General features: G+C 39.9%; 1 protein-coding gene across 5 annotated transcripts in view; it reads left to right on the top strand.

Moving 5' to 3' along the window:
- The window catches only part of TENT4B (terminal nucleotidyltransferase 4B), an 89,672-nt gene extending 68,900 nt beyond the window's left edge, over positions 1–20,772 (top strand). For 2 of the 5 annotated variants that reach the window (XM_033218345.1, XM_033218344.1), the window contains 8 exons: positions 1,505–1,612; positions 6,884–7,012; positions 7,752–7,965; positions 9,239–9,365; positions 9,469–9,572; positions 9,676–9,863; positions 13,303–13,467; positions 14,594–17,298. In XM_033218345.1, coding sequence (XP_033074236.1) covers positions 1,505–1,612; positions 6,884–7,012; positions 7,752–7,965; positions 9,239–9,365; positions 9,469–9,572; positions 9,676–9,863; positions 13,303–13,467; positions 14,594–14,770 — 1,212 coding nt within the window. In that variant the 3' untranslated portion in view covers positions 14,771–17,298. Of the gene's footprint in view, positions 1–1,504; positions 1,613–6,883; positions 7,013–7,751; positions 7,966–9,238; positions 9,366–9,468; positions 9,573–9,675; positions 9,864–13,302; positions 13,468–14,593; positions 17,299–20,386 lie in introns of those variants that run through there. The other 3 variants (XM_033218348.1, XM_033218347.1, XM_033218346.1) reach the window with 2 other exon arrangements.
- Positions 20,773–21,969: the final 1,197 nt, after the last annotated feature.

Consider the following 21,969-nt stretch of genomic DNA (forward strand, 5'->3'; position numbering starts at 1 on the left):
CCACACAATCTTGGGTCACTGCAACCTGTACCTCCTTGGCTCAAGTGATCCTTCTACTTCAGCATCTCGAGGAGCTGGACTGTAGACACAACCTGCCATGCCTGGCTAATTTTTTTGTATATTTTGTAGAGACGGGGTTTAACCGTGTTGCCCAGACTGATCTCCAACTCCGGGGCTCAAGTGATCCACACACCTCTGCCTCCCAAAGTGCTGGGATTACAGGCGTGAGCCTCTGCACCTGGCCTGCATTTCTTTTAACAACAGCAGAATACCCAATTTTATCATACACAGTACTCACTGTAGAGATGTTTGTTTTATTCATTTTTATTATTATTATCTTTTGAGACAGAGTCTGGCTCTGTCGCCCAGGCTGGAGGGCAGTGGCGCAATCTCGGCTCACTGCAAGCTCCACCTCCCGGGTTCACACCATTCTCCTGCCTCAGCCTCCCGAGTAGCTGGGACTACAGGCGCCCGCCACCACGCCCGGCTCATGTTTTGTATTTTTAATAGAGACGGGGTTTCACTGTGTTAGGCAGGATGGTCTCAATCTCCTGACCTCGTAAGCCTCCCGCCTCAGCCTCCCAAAGTGCTGGGATTACAGGTGTGAGCCACCGCGCCCAGCAATGTTTTTTTCATTTTTTTAGAGAGAGATACAGTCCCACTATGTTGCCCAGGCTGTTCTCTAACTCCTGGACTCAAGTGATCCTCCCACCTCAGCCTTATAAGTAGCTGGGACTACAGGCGCGCACCCTACCACGCTCTGCTTATTAAAAAAAAAATTTTTTTTTGTAGAGATAGGGTCTCCCTGTGTTGCCCAAGTTGGAGCATTTTTTGAAAAGAACTCCTGCTAGCTCATGTAAATAATCCTGTCAGTTTTTGAGAATAATTTTTATATCTTATCTTGTCAGGTTGCTTTTTGGGCTATTTGCAAAACTGACCAGTAATGCAAGTGGGTTGTAGTACATACCTTAAGAATCCAGCAATTTTCTTATTAGAAACAGTTTGATGATATAAAACATTTAATACCTAGTATTCATCGTTCTTCATCTTATACTCAGAAAGTGTTCTCCAAAGTATTGAGAAAGGTTTTTGTTAGATAATTTAAAAATTATTATAACTATATGTCAACTAATAAGCGAGATGATGGGCTTATTAATTTACTTAACTGCGGTAATCACTTCAGTATGTGTATCAAGATAAGTATATCAAAACACGTATGCCTTAAATATAAACAATAAAAATAAATAATCAAAAATTGGACACCAAACAAAATTCTCAATTTATAGAAATTACAAAATATATTGTATGGGGCCCAATGCTAAATATGCAACATATGGTATTTGTAGCAGTCCAGAGTTATTGGGGTGTGCCATATTTAGAAGACTCAGTGTTCTTATGCTCTCATGAGATGATGGAGACCTCGTGTCTAGTAACCCTCCATCCCCTGATTTTGTCATTTAATCTGGTTAAAAGCATTTACATTTTACCTTTCTTCTCTTTATAGGTACCTATTATTAAACTAACAGATTCTTTTACTGAAGTGAAAGTTGATATCAGCTTTAATGTACAGAATGGCGTGAGAGCAGCTGACCTCATCAAAGATTTTACCAAGGTCAGAGAATTTAGTGTTTATACAATAAAACTATTAGAACGTAATTTTAAGATTCTGTTTTGTGGTGGTGTTCTAATATTTTTATATGCATGTTGCTGACAAACACCTCGCTCTCTCGCTCTCTCTTTCTCTCTCTCTCTTTTTAAAATAGAGCTAGGGTCTCTCTCTGTCACCTAAGCTGGAGTTCAGTGGCTGGATCATGGTCTACTACAGCCTCAAACTCCTGGGTTCAAGTGATCATCTCACCTCAGCCTCCCAAGTAGCTGGGACTACAGGCGTGAGCCACTACACCTGGCTTTTTTTTTTTTTTTTTAAAGTGTTGGGGATCTCGCTGTGTTGGTCAGGCTGGTCTCTAACTCCTAGCCTCAAGCAGTCTTCCTGCCTCAGCCTCCAAAAGCACTGGGATTATAGGCATGAGCCACCATGCTGAGCCTGCACCTTACTTTTGTATGCAATGGTTTTGCTTTCTTTGAATCTGCTTGTAATGATCAGTGATTAACTTATAATGTGACCTCAAGTAAGAATTAAAAGTTGAAAAAGCTTTTGAAGAAATTGTCTGCTCTAGATCCTTCCTTGTAGAGACAAAAGAGATGGAATTCTGCTACACAGTTGATTCCATCTGTTTTTAACCTTCAGGAGTTCAGATTAAGAACCTTTCCTTTAACCCGTTTCCTGTTTGCCCCAAGAATACTGCGCAGGCAGTGAGCTGCACTTTTTTTTTTTCTTTTTTTGAGGCAGAGTCTTGCTCTGTCACCCAGGCTGGAGTGCAGTGGTGCGATCTTGGTTCACTGCCACCTCCGCCTCCCAGGCTCAAGCAATTCTTCTGCCTCGGTCTCACAAGTACCTGGGACTACAGGCACCCGCCACCATGCCTGGCTAATTTTTGTATTTTTAGTAGAGATGGGGTTTCACCATATTGGCCAGGCTGGTCCTGAACTCCTGACCTTGCGATCTGCCCACCTCAGCCTCACAAAGTACTGGGATTACAGGCGTGAGCCACCGTGCCCGGCTGTACTTTTTTTTTTCTAAACAGGCAATAGGTTAAGAGTTTTAAGAGCCTTTTCTAGATTTCAATCCCTAAATTACCTTTAAGGTGTTTCCTACAGGCTTCCTTACTTCTATTTTGAAATGATTTAAGTTTATTTCTATTCTGTTTTCTTCCAAGATAGAGAAGAATTTGTCACCATTATCTGTGGAACATTTTACATACTTAGATAGTTGTCAGCTTTCTCCCCTCTAACCTAAACCATTAACTCCTTTGGCTTCTGTTAGAATATTCACAATTTTTTTTTCTCAAGCAGCTCTAAAGTTTCTATTTCTTCTTTGTTTTTAAGAAAAAATGTTAACTACTTGATGTTGCAAGCATTATCATCTTGCATAAATGTATGGAAGACAGAAAAGCAGAAAAATAAAAGAAATATTATCTATAATCTCACTATATTGGGGGTGTGTGTGTGTGTGCACGCGCATGTCTAATATTTTTCTGGAAAAAAGCTTTTAAAAATTGAAATTCGTATGCATGATAACATTCATCAGTATGAAGAGATGGTGTAAAGTGAGTCACCCTTACACCATAGATACTTAGATCATTTTTATAGAATTTCTCATTGCCAGTTTGTGTTGCTTTTTTATGTTCTTTAAAATTATAAGCAAAAGGAGTAGCACATTATACACACATTGTCTCATACCTTTGTAAAAACTTAATGTTTTGGAGGTTTCTTCCATATTGACACATGGAGGCTTGCTTTATTCTTTTTGTTGGTTACACAGGCAGTAGTCTTTTGTAAGACTGTGGCTGCTTGATTTAGCAGTTCTTCAGTGCTGTTCCAGTTTTTCTTTTGCTATTAGAAAAGGGGATTGATGGATATACTTCCATGCATGCATCTTGCTTTACACGTGCAAAATGTTTGTAGGAAGAGTCCCAGAAGCAAAATTTTGAGGTCGAAGGGTATATCCAGATAAAACTCTGTTAGATATTTCCCTAATTATTTATTCTTTCATATTCTCATTTTCTCTCTGTCCCTCCCCTTTTTCTTCTTCCTCTCCCTATCCTTCTCTCTCTTCCTCTGTCCCTTTCTCTTTTCTCTCTTTTTCTTTCCCTCCCTCTCTTTTCTTTTCTTTTCTTTCTTTTCTCCTTTTCTTCCTTCCCTTTCCCTTTTCCTTCCTTCTTCCTTTTCTTCCTTTCTTTCATTTTTTGACACCGGGTCTCACTCTGGTACCCAGGCTAGAGTGCAGTGATCATGGTTCACTGCAGCCTCAGCCTCTTGGGCTCAAGTGATCCTCCCACCTTAGCATGAGTATCTGAGATCACAGGCGGGCCTACCACACCTGGCTAACTTTTTTTTTTAAAATGGAGTCTCACTCACTCTGTTGCCCAGGCTGGAGTGCAGGGGCACAATCTCGGCTGACTCAACCTCCGTCTCCCGGGTTCAAGCGATTTTCCTGCCTCATCCTCCTGAGTAGTTGGGATTACAGGCGCACACCACCACACTCAGCTAATTTTTGTTTTTTTTTTTGGAGGCGGAGTCTCGCTCTGTTGCCCGGACTAGAGTGCAGTGGCCGGATCTCAGCTCACTGCAAGCTCCGCCTCCCGGGTTCACACCATTCTCCTGCCTCAGCCTCCCGAGCAGCTGGGACTACAGGCGCCTGCCACCTCGCCCGGCTAGTTTTTGTATTTTTAGTAGAGACGGGGTTTCACCGTGTTAGCCGGGATGGTCTCGATCTCCTGACCTCGTGATCCGCCCGTCTCGGCCTCCCAAAGTGCTGGGATTACAGGCTTGAGCCACCGCGCCCGGCCAATTTTTGTATTTTTAGTAGAGATGTAGTTTCACCATGTTGGCCAGGGTGGTCTCAAACCCCGACCTCAGGTGATCCACCCTCTTCAGCCTCTCGAAGTGCTGGGATTATAGGCGTGAGCCACCGAGCCCAGCCACTTTTTTTTTTTTTTCCCAAAGTAGAGATGAGGTCTTGCTATGTGGCCCCCCCCCCTTTTTTTTTTTTTTGAGACGGAGTCTCGCTCTGTCGCCCAAGCTGGAGTGCAGTGGCCGGATCTCAGCTCACTGCAATCTCCACCTCCCGGGTTCACGCCATTCTCCTGCCTCAGCCTCCTGAGTAGCTGGGACTACAGGCGCCCGCCACCTCGCCCGGCTAGTTTTTTGTACTTTTTAGTAGAGACGGGGTTTCACCGTGTTAGCCAGGATGGTCTCGATCTCCTGACCTTGTGATCCGCCCGTCTCGGCCTCCCAAAGTGCTGGGATTACAGGCTTGAGCCACCGCGCCCGGCCTGCCCCCCCCTTTTTTTAAATAGAGATGAGGTCTTGCTATGTTGCCCAGGCTGTTCTTAAACTTCTGGGCTCAAGCAGTCCTCCTTGCTTGACCTCCCAAAATGTTGGGATTGCAGGCATGAGCCACCAAACCTGACCCCTTATTGTTCTTTGAAAGGGAACTGTATCTAGACTGACTTAACCACAGTGGTTTTTTTTTTTTCTTTCTTTTTTTTTCTTTTCGGAGACATAGTCTCGCTCTGTCACTCAGGCTGGAGTACAGTGGTGCGATCTTGGCTCATTGTACCCTCCACCTCCCGAGTTCAAATGATTCTTGTGCCTTAACCTCTAGAATAGCTGGATCTACATACATGTGCCAACACGCCCGGCTAATTTTTGTATTTTTAGTAGAAATGGGGTTTTTCCATGTTGGCCAAGCTGGTCTTGAACTCCCGACCTCAAGTGATCTGCCCACCTCGGCCTCCCAAAGTGCTGAGATTACAGGCATGAGCCACCGCGCCCAGCCCACAATGTTTAAAAATACTTACTTCTCCATATTTTTGTTCTTTCCTGTGCTTGCTTAGTTTGATACAATTTGCAAAAGTATAAGCTTTTTTTTTTCTTTTTTATAGAAGCCATGCGTGTTCACTGTAGGACATCTAGAAAACAGAGATAAGAGTAAAGAAAAAAATAGAAATCACTGGCCAGGTGCTATGGTTCACACCTGTAATCCCAACACTTTGGGAGGCCCAGGCAGGCAGATCACTTGAGCTCAGAAGTTCAAGACCAGCCTGGGCAACGTGGTGAAACTCTGTCTCTACAAAAATACAAAAATTAACTGGGTGTCGTGGGCTGAGGTGGGAGGATCACTTGAGCCCAGAAGCTGTAGATTGCAATGAGCCAAGATTGTGCTACTGTACTCCAGCCTGGGTGACAGAGTGAAGGGGAAAAAATGGAAATAACTAGTAATTTTACCACCCTAAGTAATAATAGCTGTTAAGACTTCTTTGAAGATGTTGTGCCTGCTTTGTTTTCCTCAGTGGCCCCAGCCTATGGCATGGCTTACAGAGAGGAGTGAATGAATATGTGCACAGCAAAAGGTGGACTCATTCTGTACATACTTGTCCGTTCAGGTGTTCTCTCGGATAGCCCTGCCTCATTCCCTGTAAAGCGTGGAAGGGAGGGGTGGTCTGTTTGTAGTCATCAGCCCATGTGCACGTCAGCAGGCCGGATTCTTGTTTGCCCCAGGACTGTGGCAGAATAATCTAAAGGTCCCTAGTCTACAGTGGCGCGCCACCAAGAAAAGTGATTCTTAAAAATCTCACTGATTTAGTGCTTTAAGATGTTGGTGACTTTGTCCTTGTACTCTTTCTATTATCTGTTTACAAGTGAATATTAGAGGGTCATGGTCACAAATGAGCATCATCAGTTACATGCTGTTAGTGTTTCTATCCTATAGCAAGTACTTTTTTTTTTTTTTTTTTGAGACGGATTCTTGCTCTGTCGCCCAGGCTGGAGTGCAATGGCACAATCTTGCCTCACTACATCCTCTGCCTCCCGGGTTCAAGTGATTCTCCTGCCTCAGCCTCCCAAGTAGCTGGGATTACAGGCTCCCGCCACCACTCCTGGCTGTTTTTTGTATTTTTAGTAGAGATAGGGTTTCATCATGTTGACCAGGCTGGTCTCTAACTCCTGACCTCAGGTAATCTGCCTGCCTTGGTCTCCCAAAGTGCTGGGATTACAGGCATGAGCCACCATGCCCAGCCCTGTAGCAAGTACTTAGATGCTATTATTCATGTGTACATGTCTTACATTTTAGATATAAGGGGAGAACCATTCATTACCTATAGTTTACTCTTTTTTTAATAGCTTACTCTTAGAATGGAAAATTAAGTATGTTGTATATCGCTACCAAATTTTATAATGTAAGGACCAATTTATGCCCCTCTTAATGCTTAGATCTGTTACTGATACAGGAATTCATTGAAAATACAATTTTCTTTTTCAGAAATATCCTGTATTGCCATACTTGGTTTTAGTATTGAAACAATTCCTATTGCAGAGGGACCTTAATGAAGTATTTACAGGTGGAATTGGTTCTTATAGTCTCTTTTTAATGGCAGTCAGTTTCCTTCAGGTAAGTCATATGGGTATACCATGCTAGTGCACACTAAAAGCAAAAGTGATCAATCAGCTGGGAAACATTTTGGAAAAAATCAAAATCAACCTGTAATTGCATTGCTTTCCTTGATTACTTATGGTTTTTCCCTTTAAACTGGGTACATTTTCATCATTTAGCAAATACATATTTTAAAATTCCTATGAAAGAATATTTTTGGTTTCAAATCCCATACATTCTAGTATTTTTGAGACTTTTCACTGCAAATTTTAACATGCAAAATGTACGGCCTAGTTTCCATAAGCATAAATAGTATAAGTGCCAGCAATAAGAATGTCTTCTAAGCAGCTAAATCTTGTAAGTTTAGTTGGAATTGAGACCTGCTATTTGGATAAGCGAATTAGAGTCTTAATATCGTAAATGGGTGTGTTTATGTGGCGCAGGGTTGCCAACTGCCTGAGTCTATTCGTGAGTCAGGACGACTTTGCTGATGCCTTGGGCCAAGCCAGCCCTGGTCGGCAGCCTGGTGCAGCCATAAAATTCAGCCTTACAAACAGTCTCCCACCATTCCTGCACCATGGGACTTTAGTGTTGTGTGTAACAGCAGTATAGGCTGCTGTTATCCCATTGTCAATTGACTGCTATGCTAAACCAAAATTATAATAATATTGCTTGTAGAAGTTAGAATATAATTTATTCCCCCTCTCCTTGATAATTTAGCAAAAATCCAATATAATTTCTTCTTTTCTGCTTTTAGTTACATCCCAGGGAAGATGCTTGCATCCCCAATACAAACTATGGTGTTCTCTTAATAGAATTTTTTGAATTATATGGACGACACTTCAATTATTTAAAGACTGGCATCCGGATAAAGGATGGTGGTTCATATGTGGCCAAAGATGAAGTACAGAAAAATATGCTAGATGGCTACAGGCCATCAATGCTTTATATCGAAGATCCTTTACAACCAGGTATTGAAATTAGGTAAATTTGTGGGCATTCAAAGAGAGGGCACTGTCAGTCACCTTATTATACTTTAAATTCTCTTTAGATGAAAAATGAAGGAACAACTTCTAATTGTTATTCTTTTTTCATCAAAATATTTCATGAGCAAACATACTAAAATAGACAGACACAGACAATAGAGAAACACCTTGGAGACTTCCAGATAAGTAGGGAGTAGAATCTGTTTAACCCTAAAAGCATAGTAGAAAAGGCATTACTTTTTTGGATGGATTCATGTTTGGTGGCTGCTTCTCCTTTTTCTTGGGTCCTTATTGCCTTGATTATAACCAGTTGTGAGCAATTAATGAGGCTTTAATGAGATGATTCTGAAGTCCTTAGAGGCAGCAAGCACAGTAATATCTTTGAATTCATGAGCAGAAGGATGCAAGGAGACAGTGTATTTTCTTTTTGAATTTCTCCTTTCCTCTTTGATTTTGCATGTCTCTTTATGCTTTTTCCAGCTTCGTGTGGGCTTGAAAGTAAGCAGAAAGTAAATTCCTTCCATGCTTTTTTGAAGTTCTGTTTGCTTGCTTGTGTCCTGATTTTTCTGAGCAATATTTTTTCTTGATACAATTGTAAAATGTTTAGATTCTGCATTGTTGGACTTCAGTGGAAGTGCTTTTAGTCATTTGCTTTAATGTGTAAACTTTGAAAATGAGTAAGGAAAGTGAGTGAAAAGATACAGTAGTTGCCTAGGAACCATTTTCTGGCTTATTGAGCTGCCTTATAAACATTAATAGTTCTATGTGTTTATTCACTGAGAAAACATTATATTGATTGGGAGCCTGCTGTGTTCAAAAGCATTGGGCCAAAGGACACGAAGACTTTTCAGCAACATGATCCTTGCTTTTTAGGGGCTCATAATTTAGAGTGATAAATAGATATATAGCTAATATAAACCCAAAAAATATAGAAGTATTTCTAATGTAACTTGGGGTTTCACTCTTAGGAGTGAACAGGGCGCTATTTCTTTTGTTTGCATAACTGTTTATGTATGGAATGGGATAGTTCTTGATGGGCCAGAATACATTTCGACAACTGATACACCATAATGAAGTACCAACTGCATGATGCACATATTCAGAGACTGGGGAGCTTTGGGGACAGCTCACAGCTCAGCTTCCAGGCACAACTCTGGTGGGATAGCTATGGCCCTTGCTCTCCTGGAAGAGGGTCATCAACATTTAGTGCACATTAAGCACAGTCAAGCTTACTATGTTACCTATATTTCTTTTAAAGGTAATGATGTTGGAAGGAGTTCATATGGGGCCATGCAAGTGAAGCAGGCCTTTGATTATGCCTACGTTGTTTTGAGTCATGCTGTATCACCAATAGCAAAGTACTATCCCAACAATGAAACAGAAAGGTAAAAATTCATCTATAACCAGCCCGTTGTGTCAAAATTGGTTGTGGTTTCTTATCTTCAAATTAATGTTATTCCCTCCCTCTCCCTTTTTAAACACGTGCAGCATACTAGGTAGAATAATTAGAGTAACAGATGAAGTCGCCACATACAGAGATTGGATATCAAAGCAGTGGGGCTTGAAGAATAGACCTGAGCCTTCATGCAATGGTAAGATATTTTCCTTGGTCGATTGACTGAGTATTAGAGGCTTTTCTGTGTTGTGTGCGTTTAATGGGAAGAAACGTTTTCCAATCTTTTGCCACTCTTTCAGGAAATGGTGTTACCTTGATAGTAGATACTCAGCAGTTAGATAAATGTAATAATAATCTATCTGAAGAAAATGAAGCCCTTGGAAAATGTAGAAGTAAAACCTCGGAATCTCTTAGTAAACACTCTTCAAACTCTTCATCAGGTCCAGTGTCGTCCTCTTCTGCCACACAGTCCAGCTCTAGTGATGTAGTAAGTATGAAAGCCTCAGCTCTTCTGAACTCAGACGCATGCACGTTCTCTTGCTGGGGTTAACGCTATCTTGAAGGCTAAGGCTACTTCCTTTGCTTACATGTTACTGGGATATTTTAATAACTTTCATGCTTGTACTTTTTCTCAACATTTTGTTATGAAAAATTTCAAGCATACAGCAAAAGTGAACAAATATTAGTGAGCTTTCATGTACTCACCGATAGATTCTGCCATTAACCTTTTACTTGCTTATCTCATACCTGTCTATCCATCACTCTATCCATTAATGCATCTTATTCTTTGATCCATTTCAAAGTAGATTACAGACATCAGTTCCCCTAGAGTACTGTAGCTTGTACGACCTTGTAGCCAGACTGCAATATTTGTTTATTGTGTTTTCCTTTTTTTTTCTTTTGAGACGGGGTCTCTCTCTGTCGCCCAGGCTGGAGTGCAGTGGTATGATCTCAGCTCACTGCAGCCTCCGCCTCCCATGTTCAAACGATTCTCCTGTCTCAGCCTCCTGAGTAGCTGGGATTACAGGCTCCTGCTACCACACAGGACTAATTTTTTTGTATTTTTAGTAGAGACGAGGTTTAACCTTGTTAGCCAGGCTGGTCTCAAACTCCTGAACTCAAGTGATCCGCCTGCCTCACCCTGCCAAAGTGCTGGGATTACAGGCGTGAGCCACCGTGCCCAGCCTATTTTTTCCTTTTGATATGAAATTGACATATAAGGAAATCTTAATTGTACATTTACTAAATTTTTTTCTTAAATTTCCCCAATTTTTTTACTTTCATGGTGTAGGTTACTTGCTCATATGTTCACTAAATTTTATCAAATACATACACATGTATAGCCCAAAATCCTAATAAGGTACAAATATTACCATCAACCCAAAGAGCAACCTCATGATTCTTTCATCAATCCCTAACCCCACCCTCAGAGGGAACCACTGTTAAGATTTTTTTTTTTTTTTGAGATGGAGTCTCGCTCTGTCGCCAAGGCTAAAGTACAGTGGCGTGATCTTGGCTCACTGCAGCCTCTGCCTCCTGGGTTGAAGCGATTCTCCTACCTCAGCCTCCTGAGTAGCTGGGATTACAGGTGCACACCACCGTGCCCGGCTAATTTTTTTTATTTTTAGTAGAGACGGGGTTTCACCATGTTGGTCAGGCTGGTCTTGAACTCCTGATCTCGTGATCTACCCGCCTCAACCTCCTAAATTGCTGGGATTACAGGCATGAGCCACCCCACCTGGCCTTTAACATTTTTCTTGTTCTTTTTTTTTTTTTTTTTTTTTTTTTTTGAGACGGAGTCTTGCTGTGTCACCCAGGCTGGAATGTAAAGGCATGATCTTCACTCACCACAACCTCCGCCTCCTGGGTTCAAGCGATTCTCCTGCCTCAGCCTCCTGAGTATCTGGGATTACAGGCACGTGCCACCACACTGAGCTAATTTTTTCTGTTTTTAGTAGAGATGGGATTTCACCACGTTGGCCAGGCTGGTCGCGAGCTCCTGACCTTGTGATCTGCCCACCTTGGCCTTCCAAAGTGCTGGGATTGCAGGTGTGAGCCCAGCTGTTACAACTTTTTAACACTATAGTTAGTTTTGCCTGTTTCAGAATTTCATATATATGGAATCACATAGAATATACTCTTGTTTAAGGCTTCTTTCACTCAATTTTTTTCAGCTTCCTGGTTGAATTTGGTTTGTTTTGTTGTTTTTTTGTTTTTGTTTTTTGAGACGGAGTCTTGCTCTGTCGCCCAGGCTGGAGTGCAATGGTGTGATCTTGGCCCACTGCAAGCTCCGCCACCCGGGTTCACGCCATTCTCCTGTCTCAGCCTCCCGAGTAGGTGGGACTACAGGTGCCCGCCGCCGCACCGGCTAATGTTTTGTATTTTTAGTAGAGATGGGGTTTCACCATGATCTCGATCTCTTGACCTCATGATCCGCCCGCCTAGGCCTCCCAAAGTGCTGGGATTAGAGGTGTGAGCCACTGTGCCCAGCCAATTTTTTTTTTTAATTGAGATATAATTAACATAAAATTCAGCATTAAAAATGTACAATTCAGTGGTTTTTAGAACATATTCACAATGTTGTGCAGCCATCTCCAGTAATTCTAGAACATTTCCATACCCCAAGAAGAAACCCTGCATTGGCCGGGCGCGGTGGCTCAAGCCTGTAATCCCAGCACTTTGGGAGGCCGAGACGGGCGGATCACGAGGTCAGGAGATCGAGACCATCCTGGTCTACACGGTGAAACCCCGTCTCTACTAAAAAATACAAAAAACTAGCCGGGCGAGATGGCGGGCGCCTGTAGTCCCAGCTACTCGGGAGGCTGAGGCAGGAGAATGGCGTAAACCCGGGAGGCGGAGCTTGCAGTGAGCCGAGATCGCGCCACTGCACTCCAGCCTGGGCGACAGAGCGAGACTCCGTCTCAAAAAAAAAAAAGAAACCCTGCATTTAGTAGTAGTTTCTCCTAATTCTTCCTTCCCTCCCTTATCCTCTGGTAATTTCTAATCTACTTTCTCTTTCTACCCTGATAGAATTTTTTTTCTTCCCCCATCCTGATAGAATTTATGTGTCAATTATAACGTTAGTTACCTTTTAAAATCGAAGTTAATTTGTAGTTTACTGATTTGATATCTAAAGCAGGCTTACCTGTTTGATTTTAACTTTATTAACTGTAGGACATGAAAAGTAATCTAAATATTGTATGTTGTTGATGACCATGTGTCAATATGGAATCATAAATCCTCCTGTGCAAAATCTCCCTGTGTGCCTTTTTGGTTCCTAGAGCAATAGCTCTGGAGGACAGAATGCCAAGCTAGATGTCACAGACACAGGGAGATGGAGTCTTGGGGAGTGAGAGAATGTGACTCTGAGATACTGGGTAAAGTGCCAGGGCCAGGGTGGAGACCTGCAGAGAGATGTAGCATTGTCATGGCCCAAGCAGCCCAGAAACAGGTGGGGCTCAGCCCACTGTCGCTGGGAAGTCTGCACTCACCCACACCAGTATGTTTGGTTGGAATGATCACTGATTTGTCATTACAGACTCTCAGAGATTGAACCCCTTAAACCCATCATCTTGTGTCTGGCTGAAGCCAGGGACTAGGACCTAGGTTCCTCACTCTTTACCATACTCTTTCATTTTCTATAAATAAAAAAACAAACTCAGACCTCTGTGAGCTCCTTCAAGGTAAGATGTGGGCAGTGGATTTAACAATGAACAGAAGCTCTCTGATAAAATCAGTCACTTTAAATGTTTGGAGGAAAATTTAAACAAACAAATAATTTTGTAAATTCCTCAGTGTGCTTCTTTTAACTCCCAAATGTTTAAATTTAGTCCAGAGAGTACTTTAACCAAAATTGTTTTTCTTTCTGAATATTGAGTATCTAAATTACTAATATGTCACATTATAACTCATGTGACTTGTGTTAGGATTCTGATGCAACACCATGCAAAACCCCAAAACAGCTGCTTTGCCGTCCATCCACTGGGAACCGAGTAGGGTCGCAAGATGTATCCTTGGAGTCCTCTCAAGCAGTTGGCAAAATGCAAAGCACCCAAACCACTAACACATCCAACAGCACCAACAAATCTCAGGTATGTGGAACGTGGATTTTTAATTGTTAGTATTTGATACAAAATATTTAGAGTTTCCTACATGTGAATAATATGCAGCATGGGTTTGAAGAAAACGCTAGATTGAAGAACAAACTTACTTTATTCTAAGAGATTCCAACACAGGACAGTGCTTCTAGGAACAGGATGTCCTTGTGAGACACCATTGTAACATAAACCTCTTCAGAAATCTATTGACTGGTCCTTATAAGATGTTCCAGCCAAACTGTCATATAAAAAATGTTTCAATTGTACATGAAATAAGCTGGCATGAAGGTTTTGTGAGGCCTCATGGCAGTGTGCATATCTGGGAATAATGTATCCTTTTCTAATATTTTAATGTTCAATACCTTGTTGCTGGTGTTGAAATGATCAGCTGGCTGTCAGGCATGGTTAGTTGATTAACATTAACCTGGACTTAAAAGGCCACAGAGATACTCTAAGTTTTTTTGTTGCCTAGAATTGTCATTAACTGAGTAATGACTCAGAGTGAGGGGAGGAAGCCATTGATATGGGGCTCTGGCCTGAGGCCGGGTCACTCCTAACTATAGCTAGGAACCTGGGAAGAGGCCTCTTGGCTGTCACCTTGTGTCTGATTTGACTCACTGAGTTCACTTTACCTCTGTGGCTTTTAGCCATGTATGCCAGACACAGACTCATCGCAAAATACCAGTTCAAGTGACAGGGTTGACAGAAGGGACGGGGGTCATGAGAAAGCCACAGGCCATGCATAGCAGGAAGGGAGCGGCCACCTGTGCTGACCCCAACCTACCCATGTGCCTGTCATGTCCAAGAGCCTCTTCCCGCTATGTCACTTATGATGTGGTATTTGGGTTCGTAGGTTTCTTAAGAAAACCTTTACATCCCACACACACTGTTAAGAAGGCAAGCGAGTGGTCTATGCTTTTCAATATTTCCATTAAAATAAAGTAAGGGTTTCAGAGCTAAAAAGAGTTAACCCCTGTAACAGCTTTTTCTGCCCACTAGATAAGTCAGTGATCAGTAAGATAACTCTCTAGCCAGCATATTCCTAGTTTTGAAAGCTGCCCTGAATCCAGTTGCTTTTCTGCAATACTGATGTCTTTGTGGTTGTTTTCTGTTTCCGCAGCATGGATCAGCAAGGCTCTTTCGTTCTTCCAGTAAAGGCTTCCAAGGTACAACTCAAACAAGCCATGGTTCCTTGATGACAAACAAACAACATCAAGGCAAATCCAATAATCAGTATTACCATGGCAAAAAGAGGAAACACAAGAGGGACGCGCCCCTCTCAGACCTCTGTAGATAGTCGGCGCTGCGCGGTGGACTGTCTTCTCTGTGCAATGATCTCATGCTCAGGACAGTTGCGCAGGGACTCCTGGGAGACATTCAGGAGCCTCACACTGTTCAGACGTTGATTTAGCAACTGCGTTTTTTCCCAGCTCGCCACAGAATGGATCATGAAGACTGACAACTGCAAAAAAAAAAAAAAAAAAAAAAAAAAAAAAAAAAAAAAAGCAAGCATAAAAGGGGGAAAAAAAGGCTGCTTATTTGATAAGTCATATGCTACAACAGGGTCATTTTAAGATTTAAAGCTTGAATGTAAAATAAATATATTTCTCATTGGCTTTATGCAGAGTTATAGGGAATAGTATTCAGTGTTGGTAGGGTGATAGAAACAAAAAACAGTATCAGAGGATGGGGTGGGGAAGGAAAACAAAGGTATCTGATAGGAAGTCCAGATTCCAAAGGGGAAAGTGATCTGTGCATGTTTTTTTTTTTTGTTTTTTTTTAAAATATTTTTGCATATATTTACCATTTTATTGTGTGTATGTATAGAAGACCATATAGGAAATTGATATTTGTAATAGTGGATTTGTTAATAATACTTTTTACATAACATTACTGTTTAAATTGTAAACAGATTTTTTCTCAGGATTAGTTTGAAAAATAATCTAAATTGTCATCTTAACATCCATATATAGGAAAGTGATTAGTTCTATTATTCAATTTGTTTTTCTCAGCATTGAAATGACTTAATAGAACCCTTGTGTCCTGCTGCAAAAATTTTTCCTCTCTAAAGAAAAGGTTTATGGTGGCAAATGATGTTTATTTTATTTTGTAAAAAAAAAAAAAAAATGTACTATGTACTTTTGTGTAAACACTGAAAAATCTCTGGTCATCTCTGAGAATTAACTTGCAACTGTTTTCTATAGTGCTGTCGTCTTGGGCAATGGGCAATTACATGACTTTGTGTTTGCTGCCTTTGCAGTCTTTTTTTTCCCCCCCATTTCTTCCTAATAGAAAAACCAAAAAAACAAAACAAAACGAAAAAACGGCCACCCATGTCTGGTCTCATTCCTGTTGCAGTGAAACTTCGAGTTCCACAGACTTTGCATGCTGGCTTCTCTAACCCTGTGTGCTGCGTGTGCCTGTTTCTCATCTCTTATTCTTTTTAAAATTCATGCTTAACTACTGTGGGAGAATAACTGTAAACAGCTTTAATTAAATCATACTTATAAAAAACTATTTTCTTATATTCCACTTTATGCTTTTGGTATTGTTGATCTTTCCAAATTAAATGGTCTTTGATAATGGATCTATTTTGTATTGCCTTATTAAGACCAAATACTTCTTGTCATCCCATTCTTTATCCTCTTCTTTCATGGAATTGTTATCGTTAATTAAAACTTTTTTAAGCATTGGCTTGTTTCAATCATACTGTAAATTTTGGTTGTAGTCAGCTTTGAGTGCAATGAGATGTATAATTCTGTTATCATTACCTGTTGAGTTTGAAACTCAGTTGGGAATATTTAATATAATAGAATGTAAGTGACATTTCTGAAAATGCTTTCTTTCAGGGTGAAAGCTCTTATGTTTAGCATCAGTGTGTATGGCTCTGTTAAATACAGCCATTTCTGAGACAAGATTCTTTTATATATATATACATATAAAGTACTATTGGCTTTTAGGAGTTTCTTTTATATACATTTATGAAATACTGAAGACCAATCAGACCATTAATGGACACTTAGTGTAACTTTTTATAAAGAAAATAATGCTAAAGTAAGACCAAAACTGATGTCATCACTGAAATTAACAATTTTCAATATGTTCATATTTTAATTCACAATGGAAAAATGTGTTCCAAAACTGGAAACTCATAGTACTCGTGTAAACTGTGGAAGATTTTAAATGTGATGTTATTTTGACAATGTTTTAAATTTTTGAGTCACATTCTGATCAGAATTTTTATTGAGATGTTGAGCTTTTGTTTTTGAAACTAGTTTGTCATAACATTGTGCATAATCACAGTATTTATTTTCTAGGACAATTGTGAATGTGTAGACTTATGTTTACTGCTAAGGGAACAATTATTTATAAAATAATATTAAATCCAGTATTAGCTGCCTATTTCAGACACTTAATACTTGCAGAGATCTATGTTACATTTACCACACTGAATTTTTTTTGTTGTTTTTTGTTTGTTTTTAAAGAATCACCCTCATTGTTGAAAGTAAATGTACTCTTAGGGTGCGAATATTAGTGTTCCAATAAGCATGTGATTATATTAAGGTGGTGGTAGCGGGAAGATAATCTTGATTCCATTGGGAATCTTAGGTTTTCGTAAATTTATTGGGAAAATAGTTTTTCCTGTACTGCTGAAGTTTCTTTTTGGTAAACAGTATCTTTCTAAAAGAAAAGCATGAAGGAGAAATTGAGGTGTGTATACATTTCCTCAAATGACCAGCATTGTATTCGTGAATACTGTGTATCTTGCAGTGAACAGTGTGGAAGCTGTTCATTTTTCAATCTGAAGTAAAATACTTTCAATAACTTTTAGTTTGCCTGCTCATTTGTTTTATACATTTCATCTCTCTATTTGACTCCTATCTTCTTTTTTGAGTTTTAATACTTTCTATAAAGATTTTGTGAATATATCAGAAATGTGTCATTTATATATTATAGTCCATTCATATCCATGAATCATAACCTTCCTTTGCCAATACTTGTAGAATGGGATTTTACAAATTCTGCCTCACCCTGGTGACATTTCTCTGGCAGTCATGTATGTGTACCTGGCCATTAGAAATATTAATATTTAAATATTGTTTTTTAGAGGTGCTGATGGGTTGGCGAGGTATCAGCACAAAATCTTATGGGTTATGTTTTGATGATAAAAGTATATCCGTTTTTTCCCTCCAGCTTTAAGGTGACTGTGAAGGTGCCTGGTTTTGAACGTCTTTGTTTGGTTTGGAGATGCTGCACTCAGTTTTCAAATCTAGCTTGGATCTGTAGGACCTATGTTTTTTACAAGTAATTGCCCTCCAGTCTTCAACAGTTGATTCTGTTATATTTTTGGCCTGTTTTGAGTGTACTTTACCTTTTCTTGCATTTTGAGCCTCATTAATATTTAACTTATTTGATTTGGCTCCAGTATTCCTAGATAAAATCTGCACAGGGCAAAACATGGGCAATAGGGTGAGCATTTTTAATTGTCTTTTTCCGCTGGAACCTTATATATCTCCATGTGTTTTCTGCTCATTCCCTCCCCCATGAAATGGTAAGTGTACTTGTGTTTGCCTGAACCTATGGACTAGTGTTTGGGGTTTCTGGAAACTCCAGAGGGTCAGAAAAGAGTAATGACCGCGTGAAGTGCAGGATTCTCTTGCTGTGACATGTTCGTTGCAAAGCCCTCTCCAGCGACTGGGAGGTGTAGTTGTTAAGGCTGATCTGTTAGAAATCACCATTATGAGGTATTAGTGGTAAATGTTGCTGATATTTTTATTGGTCATGACTACATCTCAGTTTTACTTTAATATGGATCTATAGTTTGATCAGTTCCTTGAATTCTAACATGTTGATTTCTCAGTGTTTCTGTCACTAACCAAGAATGTTTCTAGACAGTTGGTTGCTTCACAGTCAAAATTAAATGGTAAACTATCAAAAAGACATTCCCAATTTTGCTGTGATAAATATTGAAACATTAAAATTAATGAACAGAAGAATTTATTCTTACCCATCTATTCTTGTTCTCCTAGTTCATTAAACTTTTTCAGTTACTGGAAAGGCACATTCTCTAAGTATTTGGTGAGCAAATATTCTATAAATGCCTCTAACAAACCTAATTGAATATAAAAGTTACATTTAGTAGTTACTGTTGATAGTAATTTTCATCAGAGTCATAGTTCATCTAGTAAAAATAGTAGAGAATGACATTAACATTCCAGCATTAAAGTGGGAACAAAGATTTGTATATGAAATTCCTTGAAAGAGTTCATCTTGCCTTGATTTCTGACCCTCAAGACTCTAGCTACCTGCCATCTTGTCAGAACATTTGTGGGTAGAATAAGTGTTAAAGATCAAATTTTAATATGCTCCTTAATATTTAACATAGCTAAGAAACAAGCCAGATTTTACTGTAGAAGTTGTTTACATGATTTGAAAACTTGATCTACCTGGAAGCCTTTTTCTCAGTCATCTTGTTCTGAGCCATCTTGACTTCACACCATTAGCAACTTTTCTTTTTTTTTGGTCAAAGATAATGAGCTAAATACATGTAGACATTGAATGTTGACAAAATTATTAATCAGAAAAATTGCTTATAAAGTCTGCTGATCTATTTGATATCTAGAATTAAATATTTGAGGACAGTTTTTAGTAAACTGCTAATGTTTATTGTCTCTCAGGTTTTTTGGTTTGTTAAAAAAAAATGTTTGGCCTTTACATTTTCTATTTAAGTGTGTACTTTATTGAGTTTAACCTTGTCCGTAGCCTAGTAGCCTGAAAGAAAAGGAGGCGGAACCAGAGAGATGGATGTAGTGCATTCCCTTTGGTTATTATAAATTTGTGGTAGCTCCTGGATTTTCTGAGAGATACTTTAGCTATGTCAATAAGAACAGCTAATGATGTGGAAATCAGGTGTTCTCTTGTGTATTTCAGTGAACGTTTTTATTAGTATTTGCATATCATCTCTAGTTCTACATTTTAACTTAACGTCCTTGTGGCTTCACCACTGAGGTACCTTTCACTACACCAGCTTCTGTGTGGTCTGGTAACATGGAAGGTCTCTTCTAAGGACAGTCTGGACATATTTTGGGGGAATGTTATTTATCTTAAAGATGCCTAGAAACAACGCATAGAGTACCAGTGAAGTAAACAAGTTGCTCAGGCTGGGCATGTGGCTCACGCCTGTAATCCCAGCACTTTGGGAGGCTGCAGTGGGAGGATTGCTTGAGGCCAGGAGTTCAAAACCTTTGTCTCTTAAAAAAAAAACAAACAAAAACCTGAATGGTGGGGTGGGGTGGAGTTGGGTAGGGGAGGGAAAGGAGGACTTGGAAAAGCATTCCCCAAAGCCAGTGACTTGGTGAAGTTCAGTACTTGCCTCTTAAAAGTTAGCCCATGCCTTTCAAAGAGAGTGAAATGATGGGTTATCAGCCACATTCTTGGAGTTAATATTTTTCTTCATCTTTCAATTTGGTTCTGTGCTATTCATAGCTCTTCCCTAAGACCATTTCATTATTACTTCTTATATTTAGTTGCAATTTATCATAATACGTTGCTTTGTCCCTAAACTTAATCTCCTAATTTTAAGATCCTCTCTGATTTTTGCATATTGAAACTTGCAGAAGTCACTTTAAAAAAATCTTTTGAAAGTCTTGCAATCCTAAAATAAATCACAAGCTTGTTTGTTAGAAGTGTCATGAGTCTCCAGTCTTTACTACTAAAAAGCAGCCCTGCCTTAGCGCACATGGTTATGGGTGAAAAGTGATGGACAACAAGTGTAGTTTCTGGATATAAAGAGTGAAGGACTATTGGGTTAAACATTTTTAGTGGAATATACATAGATATGTATATTTAGAAACTTGGGTGAAGCCAGTATTTGTTTTTAATAACCTTTTCATTTATTTCCTTCTTTGATTAGCATTGTCTTCTGTGTTAAGAAATGTGGACTCCTGTGAGGTGCTGGAGGTTTGAATCATCTTGAAAACTTTTCCAGTCTTGTCTAGTTACCACTGCAGAGACACTAAGGAATTTACCAGAAAAAGATATTTGATACAAATGATTTAAGAAATCTCAACATTTCCTGAGGCCATATCACTGGGCAACCAGTGATGAAAACTATGAATGAATTGCACACCTGGAAGATTTTTTAAGCTAATGACAGTTTCTTCAAAGATGTCAATTATTTGCCTTGGAAATTTTATAAATTGCATTTCTATGCACATCTGCCCCTAGTGCTTACCACTTGGTTTATTATTCATAATCTGCAATTCAATAAAGGCTTTGTGCTTTCATTTATCTTCAAAACCTCTGGTATGAGCCCTTATGTAAAACCTGAATGACTACTTTTTCTAAAATTTAAAGACAGCTCTGTTTAGGCAGGTTTTCTTGTGTACATATGACATTTCTGTGGCTAGTTCTGTAAGGTGGTTCTCATCCTTTTTAATGCTAGTATTGGGAGATGCTTGAGGATGTTTTCATCCTACTCTGTCCTAGACAATGATAACCGTTTGCCCCCCACCACCACCACCACCAACAGCCACGGAAGATTATGGAAACTGATCTCATAGAATTTGGTTATTCACAAATGCCAGCCCAGTTTCACCCTCCACCTTAATGCAGGGGGTTATGCTTGCTATACTAAGCAAATGAAATGCATGACCATAGGTTGGGCAGAGTAACAAGTAACAGATGATTACAACAGAATAATGAAAACGGTTCTCCAGAGAAGCGAGAGAGGCAGGGTTAGTAACCAAAGTGCAGCCTAAGGCATGTCTCAGAATTTTCCCTCAGCAGGGTAGGACTTGGTTTGGACTGGTCTGTCTGCCTGGGAGCTAGCCAAGCGGTGACCAAAAAAATATCTCGGATAGTTTCCCATAAGATAATCCCAAACTGGCTTAGAGTGAAGGTGCTCAGCAGCATGTAGACAACTGGCGGGTGAAACCAGACTGCCCACTCCAGCGCAATGTCTTTTTTCCCCCCACCTTTTTTTTTCTTGAGACAGGGTCTCACTCTGTCACCTAGGCTGGAGTGCAGTGGTGCCATTCCAGCTTACTGTAGCCTCGACCTCCTGGGCTCAAATTATCTGCCCACCTTGGCCTCCCAAAGTGCTGAGACTACAGGTGTGAGCCATCCACCACACCTGGCCGATTTCTGCTGCTTAAACCTCTGCTGGAAGTGCTCTCTTTAAAAAGGCAAAAAAAAGCAAAATCCTCCTAAATATTATCCCAAAAGTTTATCAAATATAATAGTAGAGAATGAATATCCATGACAATTTTGTCCATCTACCTAGACACAGTGAATTATTTCACAAGTAACATATGAATATATTTTCTATTGTGAAGAAATGTAAACATTTAAGTAAAAGGATCTAGCTGCACTTCAATCCCTAATCCCACTCATCTCCCCAAACCCATCCATCTTAATATTATGGGACATAGCCTAGATTTTTTTTCTGTGCATTTATACACATGAACAAGTATAATTTCAGGGGGTCTTTTATCC

The sequence above is a fragment of the Trachypithecus francoisi genome, unplaced genomic scaffold, assembly GCF_009764315.1.
Source record: "Trachypithecus francoisi isolate TF-2019V2 unplaced genomic scaffold, Tfra_2.0 Lachesis_group10, whole genome shotgun sequence".
Taxonomy (NCBI): Eukaryota; Metazoa; Chordata; class Mammalia; order Primates; family Cercopithecidae; genus Trachypithecus; species Trachypithecus francoisi.